This window comes from Drosophila montana, unplaced genomic scaffold (genome assembly GCF_035044405.1).
Source record: "Drosophila montana isolate Dmon_TW-CO22-7 unplaced genomic scaffold, ASM3504440v1 contig_3833_1, whole genome shotgun sequence".
Lineage (NCBI taxonomy): Eukaryota > Metazoa > Arthropoda > Insecta > Diptera > Drosophilidae > Drosophila > Drosophila montana.
In genome coordinates this window covers 1594301-1619572 of record NW_026998704.1, presented here as the reverse complement: position 1 = coordinate 1619572, position 25272 = coordinate 1594301, and the positions used below count along the sequence as shown (strand labels likewise).

Below are 25272 nucleotides of genomic sequence, written 5' to 3'. Positions count from 1 at the left end.
AAACAATGAAATTTGGGTAAAAAGCGGCTCGCAGCCTCGTCATATCTTTTATTTCAATCAATTTATTTCAATTAATTTTATGTACAGCATTTTTCCAACAGGCGATAGGTATAAAATGAAAGATACTTGATATATGTATATATATACTATTCTACTGTCAAGTTTGGTGACTCTAGCTCATATCATTTACCAAAATTGCTCAAAAACAGGATTTCGAAATCGATTTTTATCGATTACTTGGAAGCGGGGCAAGTTATCGAATATCGGAAGCCAACTCGATCTGCGAAGGCACTAGGAGGACCTACAGCTAAGATTTCAAGTCTCTAGCGCTTATAGGTTCTGAGATCCTTGCGTTTATACATACGGACGGACGGACAGACGGACGGACGGACAGACGGAGAGACAGAAGGACATGGCTAGATCGACTCGGCTGTTGATGCTGATCAAGAATATATATACTTTTTGGGGTCGGAGATGCTTCCTTCTGCCTGTTACATACATTTGCACAAATACATTATACCCTTTTTACCCATTTTCAATGGGTCCAGGGTATAAAAATATCAAAAATTATTAAATTATATTTTAAAAGGTTGGCTGCTTTTCGTCCAAATTATCCAGTACACGTTCAGTCGAAAATAGTTTTTAAAAAATATTTCGATTCGGTAGAAATCGGCTTGTAGCTTGCTTTTGTTAGAGATTTTTCTTTATACGAACTGGTCGAATCTGTACACCAAAGGGACTTAGACGAAAGTATTGACATGGCGGTTGATCAAAAGTTTTGCTGAGAAAACTTTGATATTCTGTGGAACTTTTCAGTGGGAAAACTTCGTTGATATACACACTTTGACCATAATTTGCAAGCTTTACACACATTCAAATCCACAAGCCTTTCAGGTTACATTGGAGACCAGTCGAGCCAGCCCGCAAAGTCGTGCGTTGCCTGCGCCCGACACTGAACCAATCTTATCTGACATCTACAATTACGAAACACAGGCGATGCCTGGCTGACCCTATACAATGGTATATACACGCTGACACACACTCAACCTTACACCCAACTGTCGGTAATTAGCGCTCAAAATCAATACATTTTCAAATGGAGCTGGTGCAAGGATCGCAATCAGGGAATCAGGGTTACGTTTGTGCCAGACAAATGCCAATGCGATTGTTCTGGAGCAATCAACACAAGTCTGGGTCGGCAGCAGCAGCAGCAGCAGCTGGCAAGTTTCTCATGAGGCGGCCAAAAATGTCGGCTAAAAATCACAACGGCCATTCGAGAGCCAAATGTACTAAAGTCAAGTGCAGCAGTGCGGCGATTACAGTCACAGTTCGTTAGCGCGGTCGAGAGGGTTGCGGCACTGGCACTGGCAGTGGCAGTAAAAAAAGTTAGCAGTAACGGTAACCAGTGGCAGTAGCTGTAAGTTGTGGTCCCGACTACTTACGACCATATTTCCTGCATTTGAAATCGCCAACAAAGCGCTTTTAATTAAATTTCCTGTTCGATACAAACGCAAAAGCATTGCCTACTTTCGTGCGGCCAGCAAGAAACTGTTGCACACACACTCACACTCACACACACACACGTACAGGCACATTTAACCACAAAATGTTGACTAAAACAATGGCAACAATAACACCAACAAGCAGCCAAGCAATTTGCAGCATCTCACTAAGAAACAGCTGCGCACATCGAATCCTCAACAAGAACAAGAACAAGACAATAAAATGTTAACATTCCAAAACCGAAGTCTTAATATGCTTACCCGTGATCGTATTGAAATTAAGTAAAACTACTTTAAAATTGGAACTGCAAATTTATTCATATTCGAAAATATCAAATCGGTTAAAGTTAGACATTGTTGCCAAGAAGATATTTCTGAATTACTTTTCAATTCGCAAAAGCTTTTCACATCTTTTTATTAGAAGAAAGTTGAGTCTTTATATTATATAATAGGCCATTAGTTCAAAACTTAGTTTAATTTAATTGTATATTCTAATATGTTAAAGCTATATCGCTTACTTTAATACCACAAGTGATATATTGACACATTGAATTGAATTGAATATTGACGCAAACGAATTATTGATTTATTCAATCAACTCCCTCGGAATCTACTCATAATTAAGCTTTATTATGATTGAACAAATTTTGATTTGTCTGATTGAGATTAAATTGCTGCAATATTATAATGTTATAAACATCATTATACACTTAATATAGTTTATAGTTCAATTCGTACGTAAATAGATTAAAATTGTTTCGGTTAAAATACCGCTTGCAGTCTTGATGAATACACTGATATAGTTAATGTAGCCTTACAAAGGGTGTTCAAACCACGAAGAGGAGCTGCTGCAGCTGATGCTGCTGGGGACAACAAAATAGCGCTGCGAATTGTTGGCGCATAGAGCGGAAATGCAAGCTGAGCTAGCTGCGTGTTGTTGTTGTTGTTGTAGCTACTGTTGTTTCTAGTGGCATGGCCCATGAATATTCATGGCTGTTGCCGGGGCAGTCATTCATTCATTCGTGATTTCACGCAACCGGCTGCAGAGCGGAGAAAACGACGGCAGACAAAACATGAAACCAAATAAATAAACAAATGTCGCAAATGTCGCAGCAGCGTCGGAGGCGAACGCCAAGAAATTGGCGTGAAAATAAATCAAGAAACTAATTGGAAAATTTGTTACTTCGCCAACAGACAACGGACCGACGACAACAACGACAAACCCAACTGGAATAGCTCTATAATACATTCATAATAGTTTAAATGTGCATAACGTCTTCTCTTTTAAAATGCGTTTCAATATATATCGAGAATCCATCAAGAGACTAAGCTAATGAATAAATGTCATTTGAACAGTAATTCTATTGGACGAGGTCCTTAATATATATAGATCCTGGCATAGAGCCTGCGGTTATAAAAAAGTACTAACTGCAACTGGTGAAAAAAAAAAAAAAACAAAACCAATTGTTCCACAAAGGCCAATTAAAATGTCCTTAAGGCAGTTTTGCAATTTAATTAACACGCAAAGCAGAAAATACACACGAGCAGGATGGAGAGAAATTCGTAAGCTACCTGAAAGGATTCCGCGTGCAGAACAACAGCAGCTGAAATTGGAACTGGGCGCCATAAGAGCATGAAAATCGTTTATTTAATTGTAAAATATACATATTTAAATAATGCCCATTAAAATGCAGCAGCAGATCGCTCGCTTAAGCCCCGCCCTCGCCCACGCCCACGCCCGCCGGCAACACACACACGACACCCACTGCGGGGGCATATCAGCTGCCAAAGGTAATCAACTGAGCTGCAACTGCCAGGAGGATGCTACGTGCAAAAAAAAAAGAACATTAAAAAGCACATTTTTAATGTTGCCCATGTGCGCGAAGTCCACGTCTGGATGGCAACTGTTTCGCGTGGAAGTCCGGGCGCTGCGTCTGGGCCTGGGTCTGGGTCTGCGTCTGGAAGCGGGTCTGGTCAACAGCCCTTTGTCCTGTGAAAAAGCGGGGGCATTTACTTTGAGTGCGCTGCGCTCATTTAAATGCAAATTTAAATGAAATTTTAATCCATTTTAAGGACTATCCACTGTACGCAGAACCTTTTGATGTTGCAGCCGCCCTCATCGAGCAGCTGCCCGAAGGCATCATCGATGCCTTCCCAATGCCGCCCCAAATTCGATCTGCCTGCCTGCCATACAAACTGACCCCGATCTGGATATGCCAACCGGATAATAATGAGTTGGTTTGTTGTAAAAAACTTAATGCTACCATTTGGTACCACATTGAGGCCACCAAATGGAGCAGAGTTTGAACAGATTACACAGCTGCGTCTGGACAATATTTGTCGATTATTTTACTCAGCACTTCAATCAATAAAATAACCATCTTCTATGCCGGTTGCCGTCTTGATCTCCTTCCAGCGCTCAGCCATGGTACGGTCGCGCGGTGGTCCAAACAATTCCGGCTCCATATCCAGCTCCAGATCCAGTTCCAAGACTGGCGGCGGCGTGACAGATACGTGTTTCACCAGATGAAAGTCGCATCGCTTGCAATAGAGCTCCGTGCGGTCGCGCGGCTCGAATTTGCGGTCACAGATGGCGCAGCCCTGGAGCGGCAGGCGGCAGCGGGTGCAGCGATGCTCCTGCGGGGACAGCTCGTTCCAAAAGCAGCGGCGGCAGCAGTTGCTGCACAAATACAACCTGTAGTCGGCTTCAGCCATCTTTCCAATTTCTGCAATTGCAAGTTAGAGTCTGGCACTAGGAACAATATGCAAATGGAAGTACTTATTGGTTTTCAAGTCTGTTAAGCAATAGAGAAATTCAATGCGAGACTATTTTATAGTCTGAAAGTTGACGTAGCTCTCAATTCGGTTTTTATACAATTTGGATTTAAAAAAATATTATGGGCTACTTTATTAATGCTGTTTGTCTGTGCTTCCTTACCATATTGTATCCAATAACCGCATTATTATGATGTATTTAAAGCTCAACCCATTGAATCTCGGCTCCATTGATGATGATGTTGATCCTGCCGAGTAAATGTAATCTTAACCAAATTATGCGCAACTTTAATGCCTCATTTGTGACGGGAGTTGTCCGCTGAGGTTTATGGCATATGTCCTTCAGGCTTCACTGCTTTCATCGGGCCACATATTGATTGCCATTTCGATGGCTTTAAATAAAATGCACTTATACTTGCACGCACTCACACTCACACACACTTACGCAGAAATACATACATATGCAGTGGCATAATTTACATCGCATTAAAAAACGCTATAATGATTTATTGTTGTAGTTGCACCACGAAAACATATTTAAAACGAAGTATTTTGCATAATGAAGAGTAGCCATACATACGCAATATGAATGACTGGAGCATATAATAAGCGCTTAATCTGAATAAACCAGACCAAATTATGAGTTACAAGTAATTTTACGACAAACTCGTTAGCATAACTTGGTGAAAAATAATGCATAACAGCATAAATAATAATAATAATAATAATAACAATAATAATAATAATACTTTGCTGCATTTGCCTTCGTTGCAGCTTATTTGGAATCCAGGAACTTAAGGTGTCGACACAGGCCTAAAAAGTGATTAAACTGGCCATTGTCGTGAACAGCAAACATTTCCTGCAAATTCTTTTTAAAGTGCATTAGATCTGAGCGTTTGGAACAAGCAATTATTAAATCATCCACATATACAACTATCAAATTGTACGAATCTTCAGAAATATTTTTATACAAGCATGGGTCATTTTGTGTGGCTTTAAATTCCAGTCTTTTTAATGCGTCATCTAGCGTGCTGTTCCACGCTCTGCCTGACTGCTTGAGTCCGTGCAACGCTTTGTTCAACTTCACAACACGATTTGGGTAATCTTTGCGGACAAAATGTTCCGGCTGCTTCATATAGACACTTTCGGTGAGCTCGCTGTCGAGGTAGGCATTTGAAATGTCCATTTGATGCAGATGTTTTTCTTTTTCTGCAGCTACAGCTAACAACATTCTTATATTTTCATATCGTATGACTGGCGAAAGTGTTTCTCAGCGACTAGTCTTGACTTAAACCGCTCAATATTACCCTCGCTGTTTCTTTATATTTTAAATATCCACATGCATCCAATAACTTTTGCATCGGGTGGTAGATCAACCAACGACCAGATGTTTTTTGCAATGAGCGCGACATCGTACTCACATTTCATAGATTACTCCCAGTCAAACGCATGTTTGCCATACAACGCCTGCTTAGCTATATTTGGCGTTTCCGTGTCATAGTATGTCATATTATGAAGCTCGTTGTACTGCTTTCTTGGCCTTCCAGGTCTTCCAGTTTGAATAAGCGTAGGCCTGCCTGCTCGATGAATCAGAATCTTCAAGACTCTCATAATTCGCGATATCATCGTCTGAATGATTATCGATTATGGGCTCTTGGTTTTGGATTTCTTCTTAGATTGCTGGCTCTGCTGTAACTTCCTGCGCTGTCAGCTCCCCTGGCGCTGTCTCTCCAACATTGAGTTCCCCACATATGTTACTGCTTATTATAAAAGAAGTAGAATCGTCATTAGATGGGGATTGAACTACTAATTGTTGCGCTTCTTTTTCGACAAATTTGACATCATGCCGCTCGAACACTTGTTTGGTGTCTTTGTCAAACAGTCGATATGCCTTTGCAGTAAGAGAGTAGCTGACAAACATATATTCTTTTCCTTTGGGCTTAAATTTCTTGTGATGGAATTTGTCCAGCGCGTAGACGGGTGACCCAAAAATGCGTAGATGACACACTGATGGCTTGGCGCGGCCGCTCCAAACTTCATAAGGAGTAGCGCCTTGCAGTGCCTGGAATGGGGACCTATTCCGTATGTAAGCTGCAGTTGCAACAGATTCAGCCCATAGGGATTCTTCAACGTTTGCATGAACCATCATAGCGCGAGCCATTTCTACTAGCGTTCGATTCGCTCTCTCTTCCACTCCGTTTTGCTGTGGCGTGTAGGGCACTGTTAACTGCCTATTTATGCCACAGCTTTTTAACGACGCATCGAATTTACCATTAACAAACTCTTTGCCATTGTCACTACGGATGGCTTTTATTTTGTTTTGCATTTGACACTCAACCAGGTTTTTAAATGTTTCAAATTTATCAAATGCTTCGTTTTTGGATTTTAAAAAATATACAAAAATTTGAACGATCGACTTTGAATGTTATGAATTATTTCGCACCACCAATTGATGGAACAATAATAGGCCTGCATACGTCCGTGTGTATTAAATCCAAACCATTAATTGCACCTTTATCGTTCTTTTGAAATGGCAATGCACAAATTTCCGATAAATTACATGTGTTGCAATTTATTTCAGTTGAACATTTTTTTAAATCAGTACCGTGGACACGTTCACCATTTACTAGCTCTTTTAAGCTGCGAAAATTTAGGTGGCCATACCGATTGTGCCAAACTATTGCTTGTTTTTGCATTGAAAACAATTTGGTTTGAATCACATCACAACAAAAACAAATTTCCGTTTAAATATAATAGCAATAATAATAGTAATAATAATAATACTAATAATAATATTAATAATAATAATAATAATAATAACAATATTAATAAAAATAATAATAATAGTGATAGTGATAAATGATGGGTAAAAACTTAGTAGCATAAGTTTGTAAATAATAAGTTTAACAGTATAAATTATAATAATAATAATAGAAATAATAATAATGATAATAATAACAACAATAATAATAATAATAATAATAATAATAATAATAATAATAATAATAATAATAATAATTGTAATTATAATAATAATAATGTTAATATACAAAATAATAGTAATAATACAAGTGATAAATGATGAGTAATTTCAAAAGCTTGGAAAAACCTTAAAGTAAGAATAGTTTGCCTGCCTAATTGCCTTTCAAAGGACTTCATTCCCACCTCTATAAAAAGAGCTTAGCTCGACATTGAGTCAAATATGCGACAGTTATACAAATTCAACCTTTTCACACAAGTGATCTGGATACCTGTGTTACCTAGATACCTGTCTTTATGTCGCAGGTTCATTAAACTAAAAATGTAATTAAAGGCAATATACACAGTTTTATTTAATTATATTTTTTACAATTCTTATGTTGCTTAGAATTTTTTTATTTTTGCACATATTATCTGTGTTGAAATTAACTGCAATTAATGATACAGGATGACCTTTTCGACATCCAATACTTCAAATAATTCGTTTACTAAAATTTCAGCAAAGCCTGAGAGTATGCAGCACGACGAATGCAAAAGCGTGACGGCCTCTATGAAAAGCTGGCAAGGCAGCGCCGAGTCGCGAACAGCATCGACCGTGTCGCTAAAGCAACAATACCCAATGGGCACACCAATCGGCTCGGACACTAGAGCCGGACCTGGTCTGTTGCTCTTTCCCGGCACTGCTCAAAGGCACAATCAAAATCTGTTACCAAAATGCCCAAAACCAAAAACAACAACTGTAAATGCTAATGACGAGCACGAGGACCTTAATCGTCGAAAGCCGTGCAGCGTGCGCAGCTTTCGGCGACCGCCGCTGTGGCAGCCACCACAGACAAGGAAGACAGAGGCCGAGGAGCTGCGTCAGGAGGCGCTGGCAGAGCACGAGCTGGAGACAGGCCGGCTTGCCTGTCTGGCCAAGCTGCAAGCATTCATAATCGAATTTCTGCAGGGCTCCTCCATACATGGATTTATCTATTTGGCCAAATTTGGCTTAAATTTCGTAGAACGGTAAGTTTTTCTTCTTCGGAGAGTCCCGCTGCTTACGGATGTGCCCAGATATTTGCGACTGAATCATCAAAGTCTCCAGCTGCGTTTGACGCAATGCAGCATCAATCGCTGCCTTTGTCGGTTTTGTATTCGAGTTAAGGGAAGTTTTTGGACTTGTTTGAATCAAGGGAAATGTGTATGACTCAACATGAGTCCTTAATAGCATTCTGTTGATACATACAAACATTTTAGCAAGTACTTGCCCGATAATACTTCAAGCATCCCAACCAAGTCATCCGTCATATCCATAGAGTTCAAGGGCCAAACCAGTACGAAAATGCTCATTTATCAGCAAGTATTACCCGGCTTTGCTGGGGCTAGATCTTAGAAAACTAAATTAGCAGTCGAGCGGTTGAAAAGATTTACAATCGAGAAGTTTCCACTTATTTTTTATTTCAATCGATATTCAAAATCGATAACAGGCGATTTAATTTGATGTAAACATGATGTAGAACTCTTAAAATAAATTTGAAGACAAACGGCTAAAATATTGCTCTAGATTTTTCGAATGGTATGAAACTCTCTTTCAGTAAATTTTTACAAATTTCTTTACAAATGAGTTTTAAGAACATTGCAGGATGAAGAAAAAGGTTTCATATAACAACTTTTCACGCATTTTCCGACCTCTCAATAATCGCTCAAATCTGTTCTCGAAAACGTTTTATACAGAACTTTGCAATTAGTTTAGAAACTGACAGGTTGAAATTGAACTTTGGCCCAATAAAACAATTAACTCCCTTTTCCACATAGGATTGAATTTACCAAAAAGTATCTCAAAAATTTTTTTCAAAGATTGTCTCCAAAATTTAATTTAATGCCAATCAGATGATAAAACAAAAATCTCTATACGATAGTTTTCTATCAACTTCCAAAGCTTGACGAAGAAATTTTAAGAAGTTCGTCACATTACATAACTTTCAATTGATTTCAAATCAGGACAAACAAGTCTTTTATATAGGTAATACTATTAACTAATAGAATATTATATTAAAAACATTTCAAATTTTAAACTTCTAAACATAGCATATGATTAGGCTCTGCATGTTTTGAGAATTTTCGTGTTATGCTCGTGTACTAGTGAATAATTTGGACACGTTTCCAGCTCTAGTTAGAATCAAACAAACTTTTCAACTTTTTTAATTATCCCCACAATCAAACTCTCCTCTTCCGTTTGGTTATGCTTTTCGTGCTCTCATCCAATTAATTTCCAAACGAAATTAAACTTAAGCCTCATTACGGCTCAAAAACTGAAATCTCAACTAAAACTTTCGTCCCAGCTTCCATTCGCTTGTGGTTTCGCATTGGCTTTCGATTTCCGGGCCAGAAAGTGCCCGAAACTTAACGAAACAAAACTATAAGTCAAGGATTTAAAATGTTCTAAAACACGTGCACGTGCAGCCCAAAGCCAAACATTGCGATTATAATTCCGATCTCGCTGCCATATGCCAAGGCCCAAGGGGAAGTGCGTGTCCATATAAGAACTCACTGACGGGTTTACCCACTCGCCTGAATAAAATTAGACGTGAGCCCGCAAATTTTTCTACATCTTTTTTTGGGGGGGGTGAAGTAATATTTTTGCTGCTGGAATTTGTATTTGGTGCGAGTAAAGCGGCAAAGCAATAAATCCCGAAAACTGACATGACATGACAAACAGGATTACACGGAATGTCTGGCAAGGCTTAAATTGGTAACACACTCCATTCCAAGTGGGGCGGCTGACAGACCGGGGGCCGGGGACATGTGGGAAATGTCAGCATAACAAAAATGGACCACAAGCAACCAGCAGCCGAGGGTTAATTAGTGGATAACATTGCCCGGCACGCCAGACTCTACCCAGATCCCATGGCAAGCTCCATTACAATTCATGTTAGTTTTGCTATGGAAGTGACAGGTGTTCCCTGTCGCAAGGTTAGGCAGGGCAGGTGAGGCACGCGAAGTCCGTCTGTAATTAATACACTACCCCTGCCACACAACTAAATGATTCATGTCCATTTTTATTTCTGCACTTCACATTGATTTATTTGCGTTAGCCGCAAGAAAAAAATAATAATAAGAGCATTGCAGTCGGGTACAACCCACTGAGCGATACTCTGTTCTGTGTAAGAATAAGCCGAAAAATGATTTCTGGTTGGGTAGCTATTCCAAGACTGTATCCCAAAGCAGCAACCTTTAAACTGTGACCTTAAAATAGTTAATGTATTGATATATGCGATTGGTTGGCTGTAAGCTAAAGATTTTCGCCTCCCTAGCGGAGGTTTCCAAAAAGTTAACTTAACCAAGGCATCAATACTCTAATAGATAAAAAATAAACTAAACTAACTTATATGATATATTTCAAGGCAAGCTTTTAGGCAGAAATCAATTGCCCGCCAATTGTTCCTATTGGACCAATATGATTTAGTACTCTAATGTTAAGAATATGTTGCTTATACTTCATGTTTTTAACTGGCTAAAATATCTTTTAAAATTTGTTATCTATGATCAATTGATGTATGCTCGGTATATGTGTAGTCCAAGCTACCCACTTATTATTTCGAGGGTACGCATTGCCACCCTTACAGGAGATGTGAGTTGCGCCTGATTAGCCAGAGGGCAAAGTAGCCAGTCTTTTTCATTAGTTAAGCTAATGACAGTTAGGATAATAAGGCTAATGATAATAAGAAAATTAGAAATTTATTGATACAATTGCCGGCAATTACCCTTCCCCTAGATGAATGTGGAGGGTTAAAGAATATTTGTCCATTTCAAGTTCAATTTCAAAGCTCTACATTATAAAAGAATATTCATGTTTTTATATCCGGCCCACGAAAGTTTTGTCCTGTTGAGTACAAAGCTATTCAAGAATATCCAATCAAACTATTGGGTCAATATAAATTTGAGATAAACGGAAATGGTTGTTAATTAATTCAAAGCAAAAGCCTTGACCCGGGAAAAGCCGGGATGAGCGCTCTAAATTTAGAAGAGCTGTTTTTTTAAAAAGAGTGCGTTACATAAAAACAAACAGGCTGACGAATGATCGGGAATATATAGGGATTAATGAGGTAAAAAAAAATGTTTTCAATACGTACTGTGTAGATAGTAAAGTCTGCAAGAGCATTAAAAGCTGCGTGCAACGCATAATATATTTGATTCACACAACCTTCAGCCGGCTTAAGTTTTCCCGTAAAAATATTTCTGGTGAAATATGCATAAATCGCTAGAGTCTGTGTCGCTGACATGTGATAACCTCAATTCCGAAAGCGTTGCCGTAGCAACTGCGGCTCAGCGGTGTGAGCGGGGAGGAGGAGCCACGAGTACTCGACTGCATAATCCAGAGCCGGAATCAGAGCTGGAACTACACAAATGCCAAACACGCAAATGCATGTGCAATGCGGATGCTCTTTGGAGAGGATTGCGAATGTGGCGAGTAGCAGCAAAGTATTGGAGATGCAACCAGTTATGGGCTATGGGTTGCATTTGATTCGACAGGAGCTTAAAGAGAGTATGATGAACTTTCACATAAGCAGTAAAACGTGTGTTTTATAATAAAGAGCGATGTGCAAGCTGCTTACAAAAACCATAATTAAACCTCTTCAAACAGACATTAAAGACCGAGGTCAAAGGCTAACGTTTTTAATACCAACATCCAAGGCATTAGCTTTAAAGTGATGCATTCTCTCTCAAGCATGCATACCAATTATTAGAACATTCACATGCATCACTGAGCTTCATTCACGCACAAGTTTTATTCATATGAGTGCGAAAAGATGATGAAACAAAGCAAATGTCTGTCTGGCTGGCTGACAGACAGACAGACAGATGTGGCAGACATATCTGTATGTATGATGTCCAAAGAATTTTAGCCGGCAGACAACAGCAACAAAAATTCCAAGTTTCGCCATAAAAACAAATCGTATATTTAAAAATGCTCATGTTCAGTGTGCTGAACTAGTTGATATCCTGCAATCCAAAAATTTTAATTTTTCCTAATTTTTTCCTGCATAACGATATATAATTTAACGGCATAATTGGTAAATAAAATTGTTAGAAACATCAACATATTTTATACAAAATTTTATAGAATTATCCCGAAATTATAAAAAAAAACCTCTATGTATATAGTAAGACTTCAATTGCGGCAATTGAGCGATACCCCAACATTAATTTAAAAAAAAAAACAGAAATATATGTTTCTTAGCCAGTTACAGGAAATCAACATAGACGTATTTCTTGCTTTCTAAAATAGGCGCAATAAGTATCCCTTTATTCGGATTGCCCAGGCGTAACGTTTTCTTTTCCCTTGCATAAACTTTCCCATACCCGATATGAGATATCTGAAAATCTAAGCACTACTTTAATCGACTAACTAAATATATGTATTTTTATATTTGCATGTATTTTAAATACTCAATTTTGTAATACCCTTTCAACTATTTTGATAAGCACAGGCTAGCAAAAAGCTCCCAAAAGTAGCTGCTCAAATGGCGAATTTCATAGAGCAGGGACAATTGGAAATTAGAATTAATTCGGTGCAGAAGCGGAAAGTGATGAGCATTTTCTCAGCGAAATGTTTGAAAATTAAAAGCCAAGTAGCTGTTACAGCAATGAAGTGCCCACATTTCTATCTCAATGTGTGCATGTATGAGTATGTGTGTGTGTGAGTGGGTGTTGACGGTGCTGAAGGCTTTATGAGCCATTGCTGGCGTCAAAATGTCATCATTGTGCGGTGCGGCACTTGCGAAGGCAGATTCTTCGAGGATTTGCCGGCTTTTGTCAGACTCGTTATGGCCACTCGGTCTCTATGTGTCTGTGTGTCTTTGGTAGAGTGTTGCCTTAGTGAAGCGTCCATTTTGGCTGTCGTCGCACTTGCACCAAATAAAATAAAAATGGGGCGCCTGAAAAGGGCTGCAATGCCAGCGTCGCCTGCCGTTCATTGACTCTTCCCCAACTTGGCCATAATTCTTCTGTCGCGCATATTTCGACTGATGCTTACAAAAATTTACACGCAATAGATTTTTATGTGCGTTGGCACGCAAAAAAAAATAAAAGAAATTCTTGGATTCCATATATCATTTCCGTATTTTTTGTTCGTTCATTTCTTTTAGCATGCTTTGGTTTGCGTTCATCTGCGTGGCACTGTTCAGTATCATCTCACTGAGCCAACGCACTTGGCAACGTTTTCAGACCTCGCCCATGGTCATTTCAATGGATCGCAATAAGTTAGTGTGGAATACTAGTTTCCCATCGCTGACCGTGTGTCCCCATAAGCGCATCGATGATATCAAACTGGAAGACTATATTCTGTAAGAAATAATTACTTTAAATAATAACATTATTATTATTATTAGTGTTATATTATTATTATTTTATTATAATTTTCATTATATTATTATTATTTTATTATCATTTTCATTATATTATTATTATTTTATTATCATTTTCATTATATTATTATTATTTTACTATCATTTTCATTATATTTATCATTATCATTATAATTATCATTAGCATTAGCATTAGCATTAGCATCAGCATTAGCATAAGCATTAACATTAGCATTAGCATTAACATTAGCATTAGCATTAGCATTAGCATTAGCATTAGCATTAGCATTAGCATTAGCATTAGCATTAGCATTATCATTAGCATTACCATTATTATTATCATTATCTTTATCATTATCATTATCAGTATCATTAGCATTATCATTATCATTATCATTATCATTATCATTATCATTATCATTATCATTATCATTATCATTATCATTATCATTATCATTATCATTATCATTATCATTATCATTATCATTATCATTATCATTATCATTATCATTATCATTATCATTATCATTATCATTATCATTATCATTATCATTATCATTATCATTATCATTATCATTATCATCACCATTATCATTATCATTATTATTATTATTATCATTAAATTTTTCATTATCATTATCATTATCATTATTATTAGCAGTAGTGGTTGTGTTAGTAGCAACCATGGTGTTACTTAGACAGCTGCCGACAAATGCAATCTCAACATTAAGGATAATCCATCTTTATTTTTGACATGCATCACAGAGCGCACAGTGAACAATTCGAAGATGAGGAGGATAAGGAGTATTTCCGGGATTTTATTGTCAAACTTGCCAGTCTTACATACGACAACTTGGAAACTCTGCCACTAAACAAGTCATATGGCATCGACAGCAACGAATACTTGGATTTGCTCTATGAATTGAAATGGTCTTTCGAGCCGGAAATCAGCAGCGGCGCCGCTGTCAAAATGTTCATCTACGAAACGCAAACAGAGTTTGGCACTTGCCACTCAGTAAACTCACTTGTGGCACGCTACAATTCCTTTGGGTGAGTATATCTGTATATCTATGTTAAATAATATAATATAATACTTGAAGCTACTGGCGCTCTGGCGATTGGAGCATCCTGGATCATGGTGATCGTGTCACAGTTCATCCTCTCGATGGCGAAATCTATGCACAGATCATCAATCTATCAACGGCCTATGATGTTTACTTTCACGGCGCAGGCGATGTACCCAACATATCCAAGCAGCGCTACACCTTTCCCGAAACCGACTATACGACTGTGGAGCTGGTCGCGCTGGAGATCTATACAAATGAGGAAGCTAGAGCGTGAGCATAATATAGATTTGATATAAATATAATAAATTTAAGCCCTTGTAGAAAATAATTTTGTTGCATAGTGTGTAACGCATAGGTGAAGACGTCTCCGACCCTATATATTGTGTATCCGTATCTATCCGTCTGTTTCTATTAAAGCCACTTCTAAGTCTTAAGACTGTGCATAGGTCCGTCTCTTTGTGGTAAGCAGAATCTTCTATAGCTGCTATAATATGATTGTCGAATGGTAGATTCTTCATCAGCTTTCCTTTAAAACTATTTTTAAGTTACTTGTCTACAAGGGTATTCAATCTTCGGCGTGACGAGCTAAAGTCGTTCTTCCTTGATTTTATTTTGCATTTGGATTTGTGACAGGTTTAATACCAAACAGCGCAAGTGTCGGTATCAGTACGAGGCCGAGGAGATGCAAACGGTGCCCATTTACAGCTTCGGACTGTGCCTCTCCGAGTGTCGCATGTTCTTTGCCCTGCGCGTTTGCGGCTGCGTTCCGCACTTTTATCGCAACCGGCGTAAGTATTAAACTGATTTTAAAAGCGAACAACGTTTTGTCAACTGTCAGCGGGCAATTGTAATCATATTTCGGCCTTGCCATCATCATTGCTCATCCTTGTCATCGTCCTCATCCGCATCCTCAGCCGTGTGCCTGTTCTCGTTCTCGCTCACATAGTTGCACTTAATTGGTCCCATTAAGTTTAACTTTTATGTGTCGACGCTGACGTCGTTATCGTGCATTTTGCGTCGCAAATTTGCTCATAAAATGTTTAAATAGTTCCACTTCAAGTTTCACGACTCTGCCTCTCTCTCTCTCTCTCTCTCTCGCACACACTCTGTCTCTTTGCCCGCCAACAATAACTCATTCTGTCTCTTTCAGTTCGCAATGGTCGTCGTTTGCCGGTTTGCGGCTTGGAGGGCATCGGCTGCCTGGTCAAAATTAAACGTGAGCATTTTTTGATAGGTTTCTGACGGGGCGCACATGCAAATATTTGCGTTGCCTCTAAATTCGTTTTGAATTTGTGAAAAATTTCATTACCAAATATTTTACCATTTACCGCTGAACGTGACCATATTTTAGTTTTTCTTTTTTCATAAGCAGGAGATTAAATATTTTTAGCACAGTCACTAACATATTTGGCAAAATATCGTTAAATATTAGCCTAACTAATCATTTCTAAATTTAATTTACATTTCTCTAAAACAGGCGAAATAATCTCCTTAAAATCCGATAGATACAAAATCCATTGCAATTGTTTGTCCAACTGTGATGATTCCAACTTTTTTGTGCAGTCTTATGTAAGTATAACAATCGTAGCAATAAAAATAAGTGCTATAAGTAAAAACACAAGAAACTCCCCGAAAGATACCCTATCTCAAGTGTTAGCCACAAATAAAACGATTTCAGGCAAGTCCGAATTGGAAATGGAAATGGAAATGGATTCGTTTTGAGCAACTTTGCGAACTAAATGTTCTTTAATACTCTGTTCCAGTTTTAAATAATAAATAGATAGCTTAACACATTCAAAAGGCTTAACTAATACATTATACTACATTATACTACTTTCACATTTTAAAAATGAACGTTTTACCAGGTTAGTCTAAACTTGTAGACTTTATAAGAAGGAAAATTTAGTTCCCCTGATATAGACACAAAAGCTATATCAAAATACTTCACCCAAAAACGTTTTATTTATATGGTAAATTTATCAAAGCACATACAAATAAAGTACTTAAGATGCAGATTTACATTTAGAAATTTATATGGCTTGACGTACTTTCTTCAGTGAGAGACATAAAGTGAAAATATCTCAGTTTGCTGAGGTCTTCCTATGTACGATAATATAAAATAGAATATAGTTGATAAGACTTTATGCATTTTGAGCACTTGAAGAGTACAGGGTATTTTTGGAATTTCTGAATGTTCTTTGAAAATGTTTACAACGCAAGCGCCATCTAGCGCTCGTTAAGTCAAGTGTAGTGTGTAAAAGGACTCGTGCGTGTGGAGTTCTTAGTCTAAAGTCGCAAGCATTTTGCCTTGAACAAACATTGAAATTGTTGACCGGGGCCGTAAAAAATAATAAGCGCAAAAGTTGTTTGGCAGCGAACGCCTTGAAATATGCAATTATTTCGGTTCGGCCCGCTTCGGCAACTGTAAACTCCGAAACGAGCGAAAAGTTTTGTTTAACTTTTTTCGCACAGTGTGCGGCGAAAGTTTTTACATTTAATAATAATTTCAGCTTACTTGACTTGTTATGCTGATGTTGTTGTAGCTGCTGCTCTTGTTGCTATTTCAATTGCTCCCCCTCTAACACACTACTTCCCCTGTTGTCTCTCTGTCTCCCTTGGCTTCCCTTGGCCAGAGGTCTCGCGTCTGGTTCCTGGGCGCTAATCTACAATGGGGCATTATTGATTACCCAAAAATGCAGCTGCGCCGGGATGTACTTTTCTCCTTCGCTGATGTCTTGGGTAAGTTTTCTGTTACAAATATTCTTCTCTCTCGTCTTAAGGGTTCTATTCACAGTGTATATTGGCGGCCTGGTTGGCTTCTTTCTAGGCTGCAGCGCATTGAGCTTTACGGAAATAATCTACTATTTTACGGCACGTTTGGTGCGTCGCATGTTTTGCAATTAAACTCGAGAAAACACAAACAGATACATCATTTGTAAGACATTCTATTACAAATAAAACTGCTTTTATTTACCCAACATAAAAATGCGCCTAATCAATAATAAAATACATTTGCGCAAAGGCTGCAAATATCATACTATATAAGCCAAGGCATATGACTTCAACCCTCCTTATGACTGGGATGCTGACCCGAACGTTCATTGTCTACGTAAGGATGCTCCACGCCTGGCATTTCAATGAACTGTGGATGTCTGGCGTCGTCTGTAGTCTGCGATTTTCCATTCTTTCAATGAAATTCGTCTACAAATTAGGCGTTTTTTTCTCTTTTTGCGAACCTTGCTGTTTTCTGTTTGGTGAACTGTTCGACAACAACAACAACAACAACAACCAAGTCGCATTTTGTATTTAATATTTGTTGTTTGAATTCTTTGTTTTGTATTGGGTCATGTCGGGTCACTCGATGCGTTCATAGCAAATGCCCACTCTCAAGCAATTTAATACGGCGGACAACTCAATAAACTGCCCTCGACCACATTCCAAACACTTGTCCCGACTTTTGTTGTTACATATTTTGCACATATGAGTGAACTCTAACTGTAACTGTCAACAAAGCGATTGCTAGTTAACTTTTCCTATGAATTTCTGCCATGTCATCGATAATGAATTTGAGATGAGCAAAGGACTCCGGTATTTAGGTCACTTTGGGGCCAGCGGCAAGTACAAGTAAGAGCAAGCAAAGTAAGAGCAACTTTAACCACCCTTCAGCCGAACAGCATAGAACACAATAGAAATTCTATATTTCAACAGCATGCAAAAGAATCGGCAAATACAACAGATTTCAATATTTTTTTTTTTCATTCATTCAAAAGAAAAAAAAATCAAAACGTACTTTGCCCTTTCACTCCCTTTTCGCAACAATCAAAGCTCAAAGGAATTACCAGCGTGCAAGGCTCTTTTGCACCTTGGCAGAACTTCCGTAGCATCAATGGCAACCGCAATCCATGTGGGGATTGTCGCCACCGACGCATGCATTATACATACGTATATTTATGAATAGGGGGATGCCCGTTCATTGCCCAATGCGGGCGAGGGGTGTGAACATACATAATTCCGGACACTGCAGACTTTGAAGTTGCCATTGCAAAAGCGCCAAAGGGTAGCATCATTCTTTTCCGCATAAATTTTGGAATTATTGAAATTTATTGTTGAATTGCGTGCTCAAAAGGGGGGTAGGGAAAGTAGAGTGTGTGCCTGTGGTTAATGCGGCCATTCAAGAGGGTGCAATACGTCACTCTGCTGATGACCTTTATTGTTTGATAATGGCATATTACGGCAGAATATATATTAAAAAAATGCAAATTTTATAGAACGTTTGATTTTGGGGATTACATTTGAAATGCCATTTCACCAGTCACAAAGCGCCACCTATGGTCTGCACAAATATTAATCACTCACATAATGTTATGTTAGCTGAGCCATGCAAAATTATAATACCCTCTACAAGGGTATTAAAAACGCTAAAAAGGTTACTAAACTAAAATTTTAAATCCCACAGCGTTTAATATCCTTAGACGTTCGACTTTGGAATTAAATTTGAAATTGTCAATTCACCAGTCGCAAAGCGCCATCTATGGTCTACAGAAACATTATTCACTCACCATTTCAAAAATGGTGGCAACAAAACCTATTGATATTAACAGTATCGTTGTTTGAAAATTGTTTTTGTACTTTTGCCTCTTGTGGTCACCCTAAGTGAAAGGGTCTCTGTTATGGCTGTTTCTGTTACTTTTGATTCGGTTAGTCAACTCGTAGCCTTCTAGATAGACTTTTTTAAATAAATCATTATTTTAGCCATTCTTTAACAAACTGCATTAGCCAAATATAATTTTAATATTTTGCAAAATAACGGCAGTTCATCCGAAACGAATTTCTTGTGCGCTGTTATTAACATTTCAGGAAATGTTAAATTTTCTGGGTGCCCACATCACAAATTATACATCAGTGCTGCCCACCTTGGAAAACAACTGGGCAAGAAGAAGAAGAAGACGAAGAGCAGAGCAAAAGTGAGCAAGGTGGAAGTTTCCACAAACAAAAATAGCTAACAAATTCGCACAGAATGCACAAAAGTGCGCCACCTTGGCATTGTATTTGCAATTTAGCTGCCACGACAGCAGCTACAGAAAAAGCACCACAAAGTAGCGGCGCTGGCAGCAGAGCAACAAAGCTAGTGATAAGGTCTGCAATGTACGCAGCATCATTATCAACTCAACCACCATCAACCCCTGCCTCCCACAGTATTCAATGGCTGCTGCTACTGGTGATGCTTGCACTGCAATCACCGGCAGCATCATCGACTCACATCAGCGGCGAGTTTCACACAGCCGACTTTTTTCAGTTCCTCATCAAGTTCGGCTTTCAGAAAGCCGATCCTCCCACGCCGCGTAGTGCCGTATCCTATGGCTATATATACGGCAATGTGACGTCGCCGGACACATACAGTGCGCCCGTTACGCTCGTTGTCCTGGATAAGTCGACATTTGTGGACTTTTATAGCAATCGGAACTATCGCAACCGGGAACACGCCTGCTCGCGCATGTTCTCACGCCTGCAGCATATCGTCTACGATCCGGACTGCAATCCCCAGGGCAAGCGTGACTTTCTGCGCCGTGTACCTTGCTCCCGAGGCCAGCTGTGCATCGACGAAGATGCGCCATCAAATGTCATAGCCGGACACCAGTTTACCTACGTCATAGACTTGGAGGCGGAGCCGCGGTAAGTAGCCGAACAGTAGTTGTTATCAATTGGCTGATAAGCTGCCGCCAGCTATACGGCCATTACAGACATGTCCGTGATTTCACTGATTTCGCTGTTCGACATTAAAGCAATGGGAGACTTGGCTCTTCGAATTCGCCATTCCATATGTTCTTTTGTTTATATTTCGCCATAAAGCACAGACAATGTTTCTTTTTTGTGAAATGTTATTGTAGCGCTAAATTACGGATATAATTATAATCCCAGCTCAATCCTATTGTAAGCGTTTCTAATACCACCTTCTGTTTGTTTCTATAGCTTCTGGTATGTGGCGTTGGTGGCCTGTTATCGCAATCGCAGTACCTGCGAGTGGCATGCCCACGAGAATCTGGCCAAGCTGAACAATTACAGCAGCAGCCTGCTGACGACCCTGCAGTATGACATAAACTTGGTGAATGTGCATCCGAATGATTCGGCCGCACATCCGCTGACCTTTCAGTACCCGTACGATCAGCAGAATCTGCTGGAAATGTATCTCATATTTATGCTGGTCTACATTGTACTGCTGCCGATGCAAATCTATGCGGTGCGTCTTCAAAAGCATCCAGTGACCAGACTTTTTACGATCAGCCTGCTCAGTGAGTTTGTGAGCCTTGCGCTCATCACAGCGCATCTAATTCGATATGCAGCCAACGGTGTCGGTGAGCCCAACATGCAGGCTGCCGGCGATGTTTTGGACATCCTGAGTCGCACCACATTCATGCTGATTCTCTTGCTGCTGGCCAAGGGCTGGGCGGTGACGCGACAACAAATTAGCCGCACCGGCTGGATCATATTGATGTCAATTTGGGTGCCATACTGTGCGTTCCATGTATTTCTGTACATATGGGATCGGGTAAGTTAAGGGGAAAGGAACAAATATGTTTACAAAATATTGCATATACGTATAAATATTCCTAAAAGCACATGTTAAACATATTAAGTTTTTAATTTTTTTAGACGGAAGTGGATATTATATCGGATAGCGATGAATACCAGAGCTGGCCAGGCTGGATTGTTTTAATACTGCGGTATGTAAATCCACAATTTTATTTTTTATCAAATTAATTTCCACTTCTTTGGAACAGCACTTCGTTTATGATGTGGTTTCTGTACGAGCTACGTAATACAATGAAGTATGAGCACTCCAGCAAGAAGCTGGACTTTCTGTTGCATTTGGGTGCATCCAGTTTGGTGTGGTTCATCTACTTGCCCATTGTTGCTATTGTGGCATTACAGGTGAGTCCCATGTGGCGCTACAAGCTGCTGCAGGGCATTACAAACTCGGCCGACTGCATGGCCTACTGTGTAATGACCGGACTACTATGGCCCAATCGTGCCGGGCAGTATCTCCTGCTGGCGGGCACCAAGTATGCGGGTAAGTCAATCCGTTAGATTTGTCCTTAAAGTGAACTTCTCTTATATCTGTTATTCTTCTTTCGTGCTAGGCATGGATGAGCTGGACGAGTTTAACGAGGCGCCACATATTGTACGAGAACGCGAGCGTCGTCGTAATTCGCCGCCGGATGATATATCTATTGGCACAAGCAGCGGCGGAGGTGGTCGTGGCATGGCACTGTCCACTAGCATACCGCATTCGCTCAATGGCGACTTGCTAGAGGGGGAGGATTTGAATGCCGAGTTACTTACTGATCTGAACAAAAATAGTCATATTGTGGCATAGTTCGTCAGAGATTGAGGATAATCAACGGCAGCAACGGGTTAATTACTAAGCTTTGTAGTCAAATGTGCTAAATGAAGAAACGCAAGAATGTTAATCATACTACACCCATACCTATATATATATTTGAATATATATATAAATATTATATATTTACTTACATATATAAATAGCTATAATCCATATAGTTTTTAGCCGCCTACAACGAAGTTAGTGAGAGTGCAAAGTGCAGCAAAGATTGTTGTGTGATTTATCTAATATGCTTAAATTTATAATTAGTTTCGTTCGCAAGATAAGCAGGCTTAGAATACGCATAGATTGACAAAAAAAAAACGCTTGAGAATTATTTCATTGTGGTACCATAAGTTTACATTTTTAATTATAAATTATATAAGCGCTATATGCATGACCGACACCATCATTCGAAGCAAAACAAAAAGTATTTTGATAAGAACAAAAATGCAGAGGCATTAGTGAAGTTAACGTTAAGAAAACAAAAAACTCCGAAAAAAAATTTGAAATGAAGCGAAATAAATCAATCATTTTTCGATTTACTGTTTTTCATGTTTCTCCGTTGTTAAATTATTTTAAACATTCTGCAAAAAGTGGTATTTTTAATTTGATACTCTTATCAAAAACCTTAATGATAATAGCTGTGCGTAACATTATTATATTGTGCATATGCTTCGTTTGATGGCTTGCCATCATTTTCACCGTCGGAGGAAAAGTCGTTCTCATTGGTGTCACAGTCGTTGTTTATATCGGAATCACAGTCCTCGTTCTCATTGGAGTCACAGTCATCGTTCTCATTGGAGTCACATTCGTCGTTCTCATTGGAGTCACAGCCGTCATTTGCATTAGAGTAACCGTCATCGTTCTCATTGGCGTCATCGTCGTCGTTCTCATTGGAGTCACAGTCATCGTTCTCATTGGAGTCACACTCATCATTCTCATTAGAGTCACATTCATCATTCTCATTGGAGTCACATTCATCATTCTCATTGGAGTCACAGTCTTCATTCTCATTGATGTTACAGTAGATGTTTTCATCGTCATCACCCTCGTTCTCGTTTAAGTCACAATCGTCGTTTTCATTAGAGTCGCAGTCGTAGCTCTCATTGTTCTCATTTTCAACACAGTTGTTTTCATTATCATCACAGCCGTTGTTCTCATTGCCATTACAGTCGTTCTCATCGGCGTCGGAGTCATAGTCGCTCAACACCTCCCACTCCATGCCGCCCCCAGAATCAGCTAGGACCTGCATTATGTTTCCATCCACCTGTTGCTGGTCGGCCTTTGGCAAGCAAGGGTAATATGTTGGTATTGCCTTTTGATGCTGCTCCAAACAGTGGCCACCATTGTATCCTCCTATATCGTTGTCGATTCCTGCGAAATCTGTGTTTGTTTTTGTATAATGGAAATTCGAATTTATATTATCCAGCTCTCCCGCATTGTGCTCCTCGCCGTGCATTTCTTCGTCTTGCTGTTCCTCTTCGTGCTTCAGGCTGGCCTTATTTTGCGCTTCAATGGCCTTCCTTATAAGAACTATCGTCTGGGGGCTAAAGTACATCATATTGTATTTACGGTCGGCGTTGCTGGCGGTGCGGTATTCGGCCTGCTCAATAATATGCATTATATCGAATATGGCTTCCGGCATTAGTCCACTGAACTGTTGCCGTATGGCATGACGTTCCTTATCGCTGACGCGATTCGGATGCCATTCGGTTTCCTCCTCTTCGGAGTCGGGCAGATTCGTTTGCGAGCACAGACCTTCGCTGATTATCTGAGCGTTGACAAATATTGGCAGAAGGATCTCACTGTAGGATTGCTTATTCTTCTTATGCTCACCCAGACGACATTTGACCACGTCCTGCTTTAGGCAAATGAGCGTATCATCGAGGGCATCGATTATGGTGTCTTCCCAGTCAAAGAGGGGCTTTTGGCATGGCCACATATTGCTCCCGGCCTCATCACGTACATTCTCATTATCTCCGCTCTCCTCATCTTCTAATAGCCGGTTGGCATCATGTTCATAGGACTCCAGTATGCGCTTTCCATGATCGTGGCAGTGCTTGAGAATGTTGTCCAGGTGGGTATCAAAATCCTCCAGCGTTTTGATGTTACGCTTGTGCATCTCCTCAGCAAAGGGCAACCACTTTTCGCGGAACAATTCCTGGCCATCCTGTTCCATTTGATCAGTGTGTTCCTGTAGCTTTTTTAACCTATATCGACATTGTCGCTTCATTATTGACTTTTCGGCTTTTTCCTTGTCGTAGGGTACCTCCTCTCCCGCTGGAAGTTTCTCGAGCACCTTAAGAAAGAGCTTTTCTAACTTCTGCCCATCGCGATAGACAGTCGCCTCGGGCATGTTAAATGTAAAGCAGTTTCTTATTACCAGCCTGACATCGTTGATAAGTTCATGGACACTTCGATAGTATCTATTCTCCACACGCATGATAATGGTGCCCACGTCCATGGGGTGCTCAATTATGGTGTAGTAGGTGGGCACATTAAGGGCCTTTGTGTCAACTGGCTCCATGAAAGGCAGAGCAAACTCCTGTTGACACAACTCTTCCAGCAGATACTTATTCATATGATGTATCTTGTTGGTATATTCGCCAGCCATGCCCGGCGGCGGCACTACCTCGGGCTGCACACGAGTCGGAATCTTAAGTCTAATCGATAGTCCTTTGGGATTGGGCTGTAAAATTGAAACCGAATTAAAGTATGCACAAATCGCAATGCCATGACGTCTCCGAGCCCACACTTACCATCACTAAGTAGCTCCAGATAGTTTTTTAAACGCAACAGACTCTATTTTCAACTGACAAATGATGAATTATGTGACAAGTAAAACAAGGATAGTATGTTCTACTATCTATGCTGGAATGCGAATATTTTTATAAGGTACTTTTTATTTTTATTTTTAAAAAATTATTCTTAAATACACGTGTATTCATCGCGATCTGATATTATATACTGCATATTTGTAAATTATGCCTTTTAGTTGTATTCAATTCATATTTGGGCTAATATCAACACAAACTCGCAAAATATTTGTTTATTGCACACATTTCCTATTTGCAGTTGCATTTTACAGTGCTGCTAAAACTGTCTCGGCGGCAATTCTGATAAATATACACACATATATAATATATTGTATAGGTATATAAGTATACTTTAGCAATTTTTATACACATTGACGGCTTTTAAATTGGCACTATGCG

General features: G+C 39.4%; 4 protein-coding genes across 5 annotated transcripts; 2 read left to right on the top strand and 2 right to left on the bottom strand.

Annotated features, from left to right (window-relative positions):
* Positions 1-3827: 3827 nt before the first annotated feature.
* LOC135437796 (uncharacterized) lies at positions 3828-4382 on the bottom strand. The gene is made up of 2 exons (XM_064695865.1): positions 4282-4382; positions 3828-4228 (listed from the first exon to the last, which is right to left on the bottom strand). Exon 2 carries the CDS (start codon positions 4215-4217, stop codon positions 3864-3866), a length of 354 nt encoding a protein of 117 aa, XP_064551935.1. The 5' UTR covers positions 4218-4228; positions 4282-4382; the 3' UTR covers positions 3828-3863.
* Positions 4383-7770: 3388 nt separating this feature from the next.
* Positions 7771-17642, top strand: ppk9 (pickpocket 9). Its single transcript, XM_064695922.1, has 9 exons — positions 7771-8264; positions 13388-13585; positions 14372-14656; positions 14707-14943; positions 15307-15461; positions 15824-15889; positions 16151-16242; positions 17307-17412; positions 17468-17642. Exons 1-9 carry the CDS (start codon positions 7771-7773, stop codon positions 17575-17577), a joined length of 1743 nt encoding a protein of 580 aa, XP_064551992.1. The 3' UTR covers positions 17578-17642.
* A 1957-nt stretch (positions 17643-19599) lies between these two features.
* LOC135437830 (uncharacterized) lies at positions 19600-22609 on the top strand. 2 transcript variants are annotated; one of them, XM_064695907.1, is made up of 6 exons: positions 19600-19809; positions 19870-20346; positions 20644-21220; positions 21325-21395; positions 21453-21742; positions 21813-22609. In XM_064695907.1, the coding sequence occupies exons 1-6, from the start codon at positions 19691-19693 to the stop codon at positions 22046-22048; spliced, it is 1770 nt and encodes a 589-aa protein (XP_064551977.1). In that variant the 5' UTR covers positions 19600-19690; the 3' UTR covers positions 22049-22609. The 2 variants fall into 2 exon arrangements, with proteins under 2 accessions (XP_064551977.1, XP_064551976.1); XM_064695906.1 differs by having other exon boundaries at positions 19600-20346.
* On the bottom strand, positions 22309-24920 carry LOC135437829 (putative uncharacterized protein DDB_G0282133). The gene is made up of 2 exons (XM_064695905.1): positions 24817-24920; positions 22309-24746 (listed from the first exon to the last, which is right to left on the bottom strand). Exons 1-2 carry the CDS (start codon positions 24817-24819, stop codon positions 22686-22688), a joined length of 2064 nt encoding a protein of 687 aa, XP_064551975.1. The 5' UTR covers positions 24820-24920; the 3' UTR covers positions 22309-22685.
* Between the last annotated feature and the right edge of the window lie 352 nt (positions 24921-25272).

Coding starts and splice junctions, on each gene's coding strand:
- ppk9 (XM_064695922.1), top strand. CDS start 7,771: ATGCAGCACGACGAATGCAAAAGCGTGACGGCCTCTATGAAAAGCTGG. Junction 8,265..13,387: donor GGCTTAAATTTCGTAGAACG/GTAAGTTTTTCT, acceptor CATTTCTTTTAG/CATGCTTTGGTTTGCGTTCA. Junction 17,413..17,467: donor CTCCTTCGCTGATGTCTTGG/GTAAGTTTTCTG, acceptor TTCTATTCACAG/TGTATATTGGCGGCCTGGTT.
- LOC135437796 (XM_064695865.1), bottom strand. CDS start 4,217: ATGGCTGAAGCCGACTACAGGTTGTATTTGTGCAGCAACTGCTGCCGC.
- LOC135437830 (XM_064695906.1), top strand. CDS start 19,691: ATGCACAAAAGTGCGCCACCTTGGCATTGTATTTGCAATTTAGCTGCC. Junction 21,221..21,324: donor TTCTGTACATATGGGATCGG/GTAAGTTAAGGG, acceptor TAATTTTTTTAG/ACGGAAGTGGATATTATATC. Junction 21,743..21,812: donor GGCGGGCACCAAGTATGCGG/GTAAGTCAATCC, acceptor CTTTCGTGCTAG/GCATGGATGAGCTGGACGAG.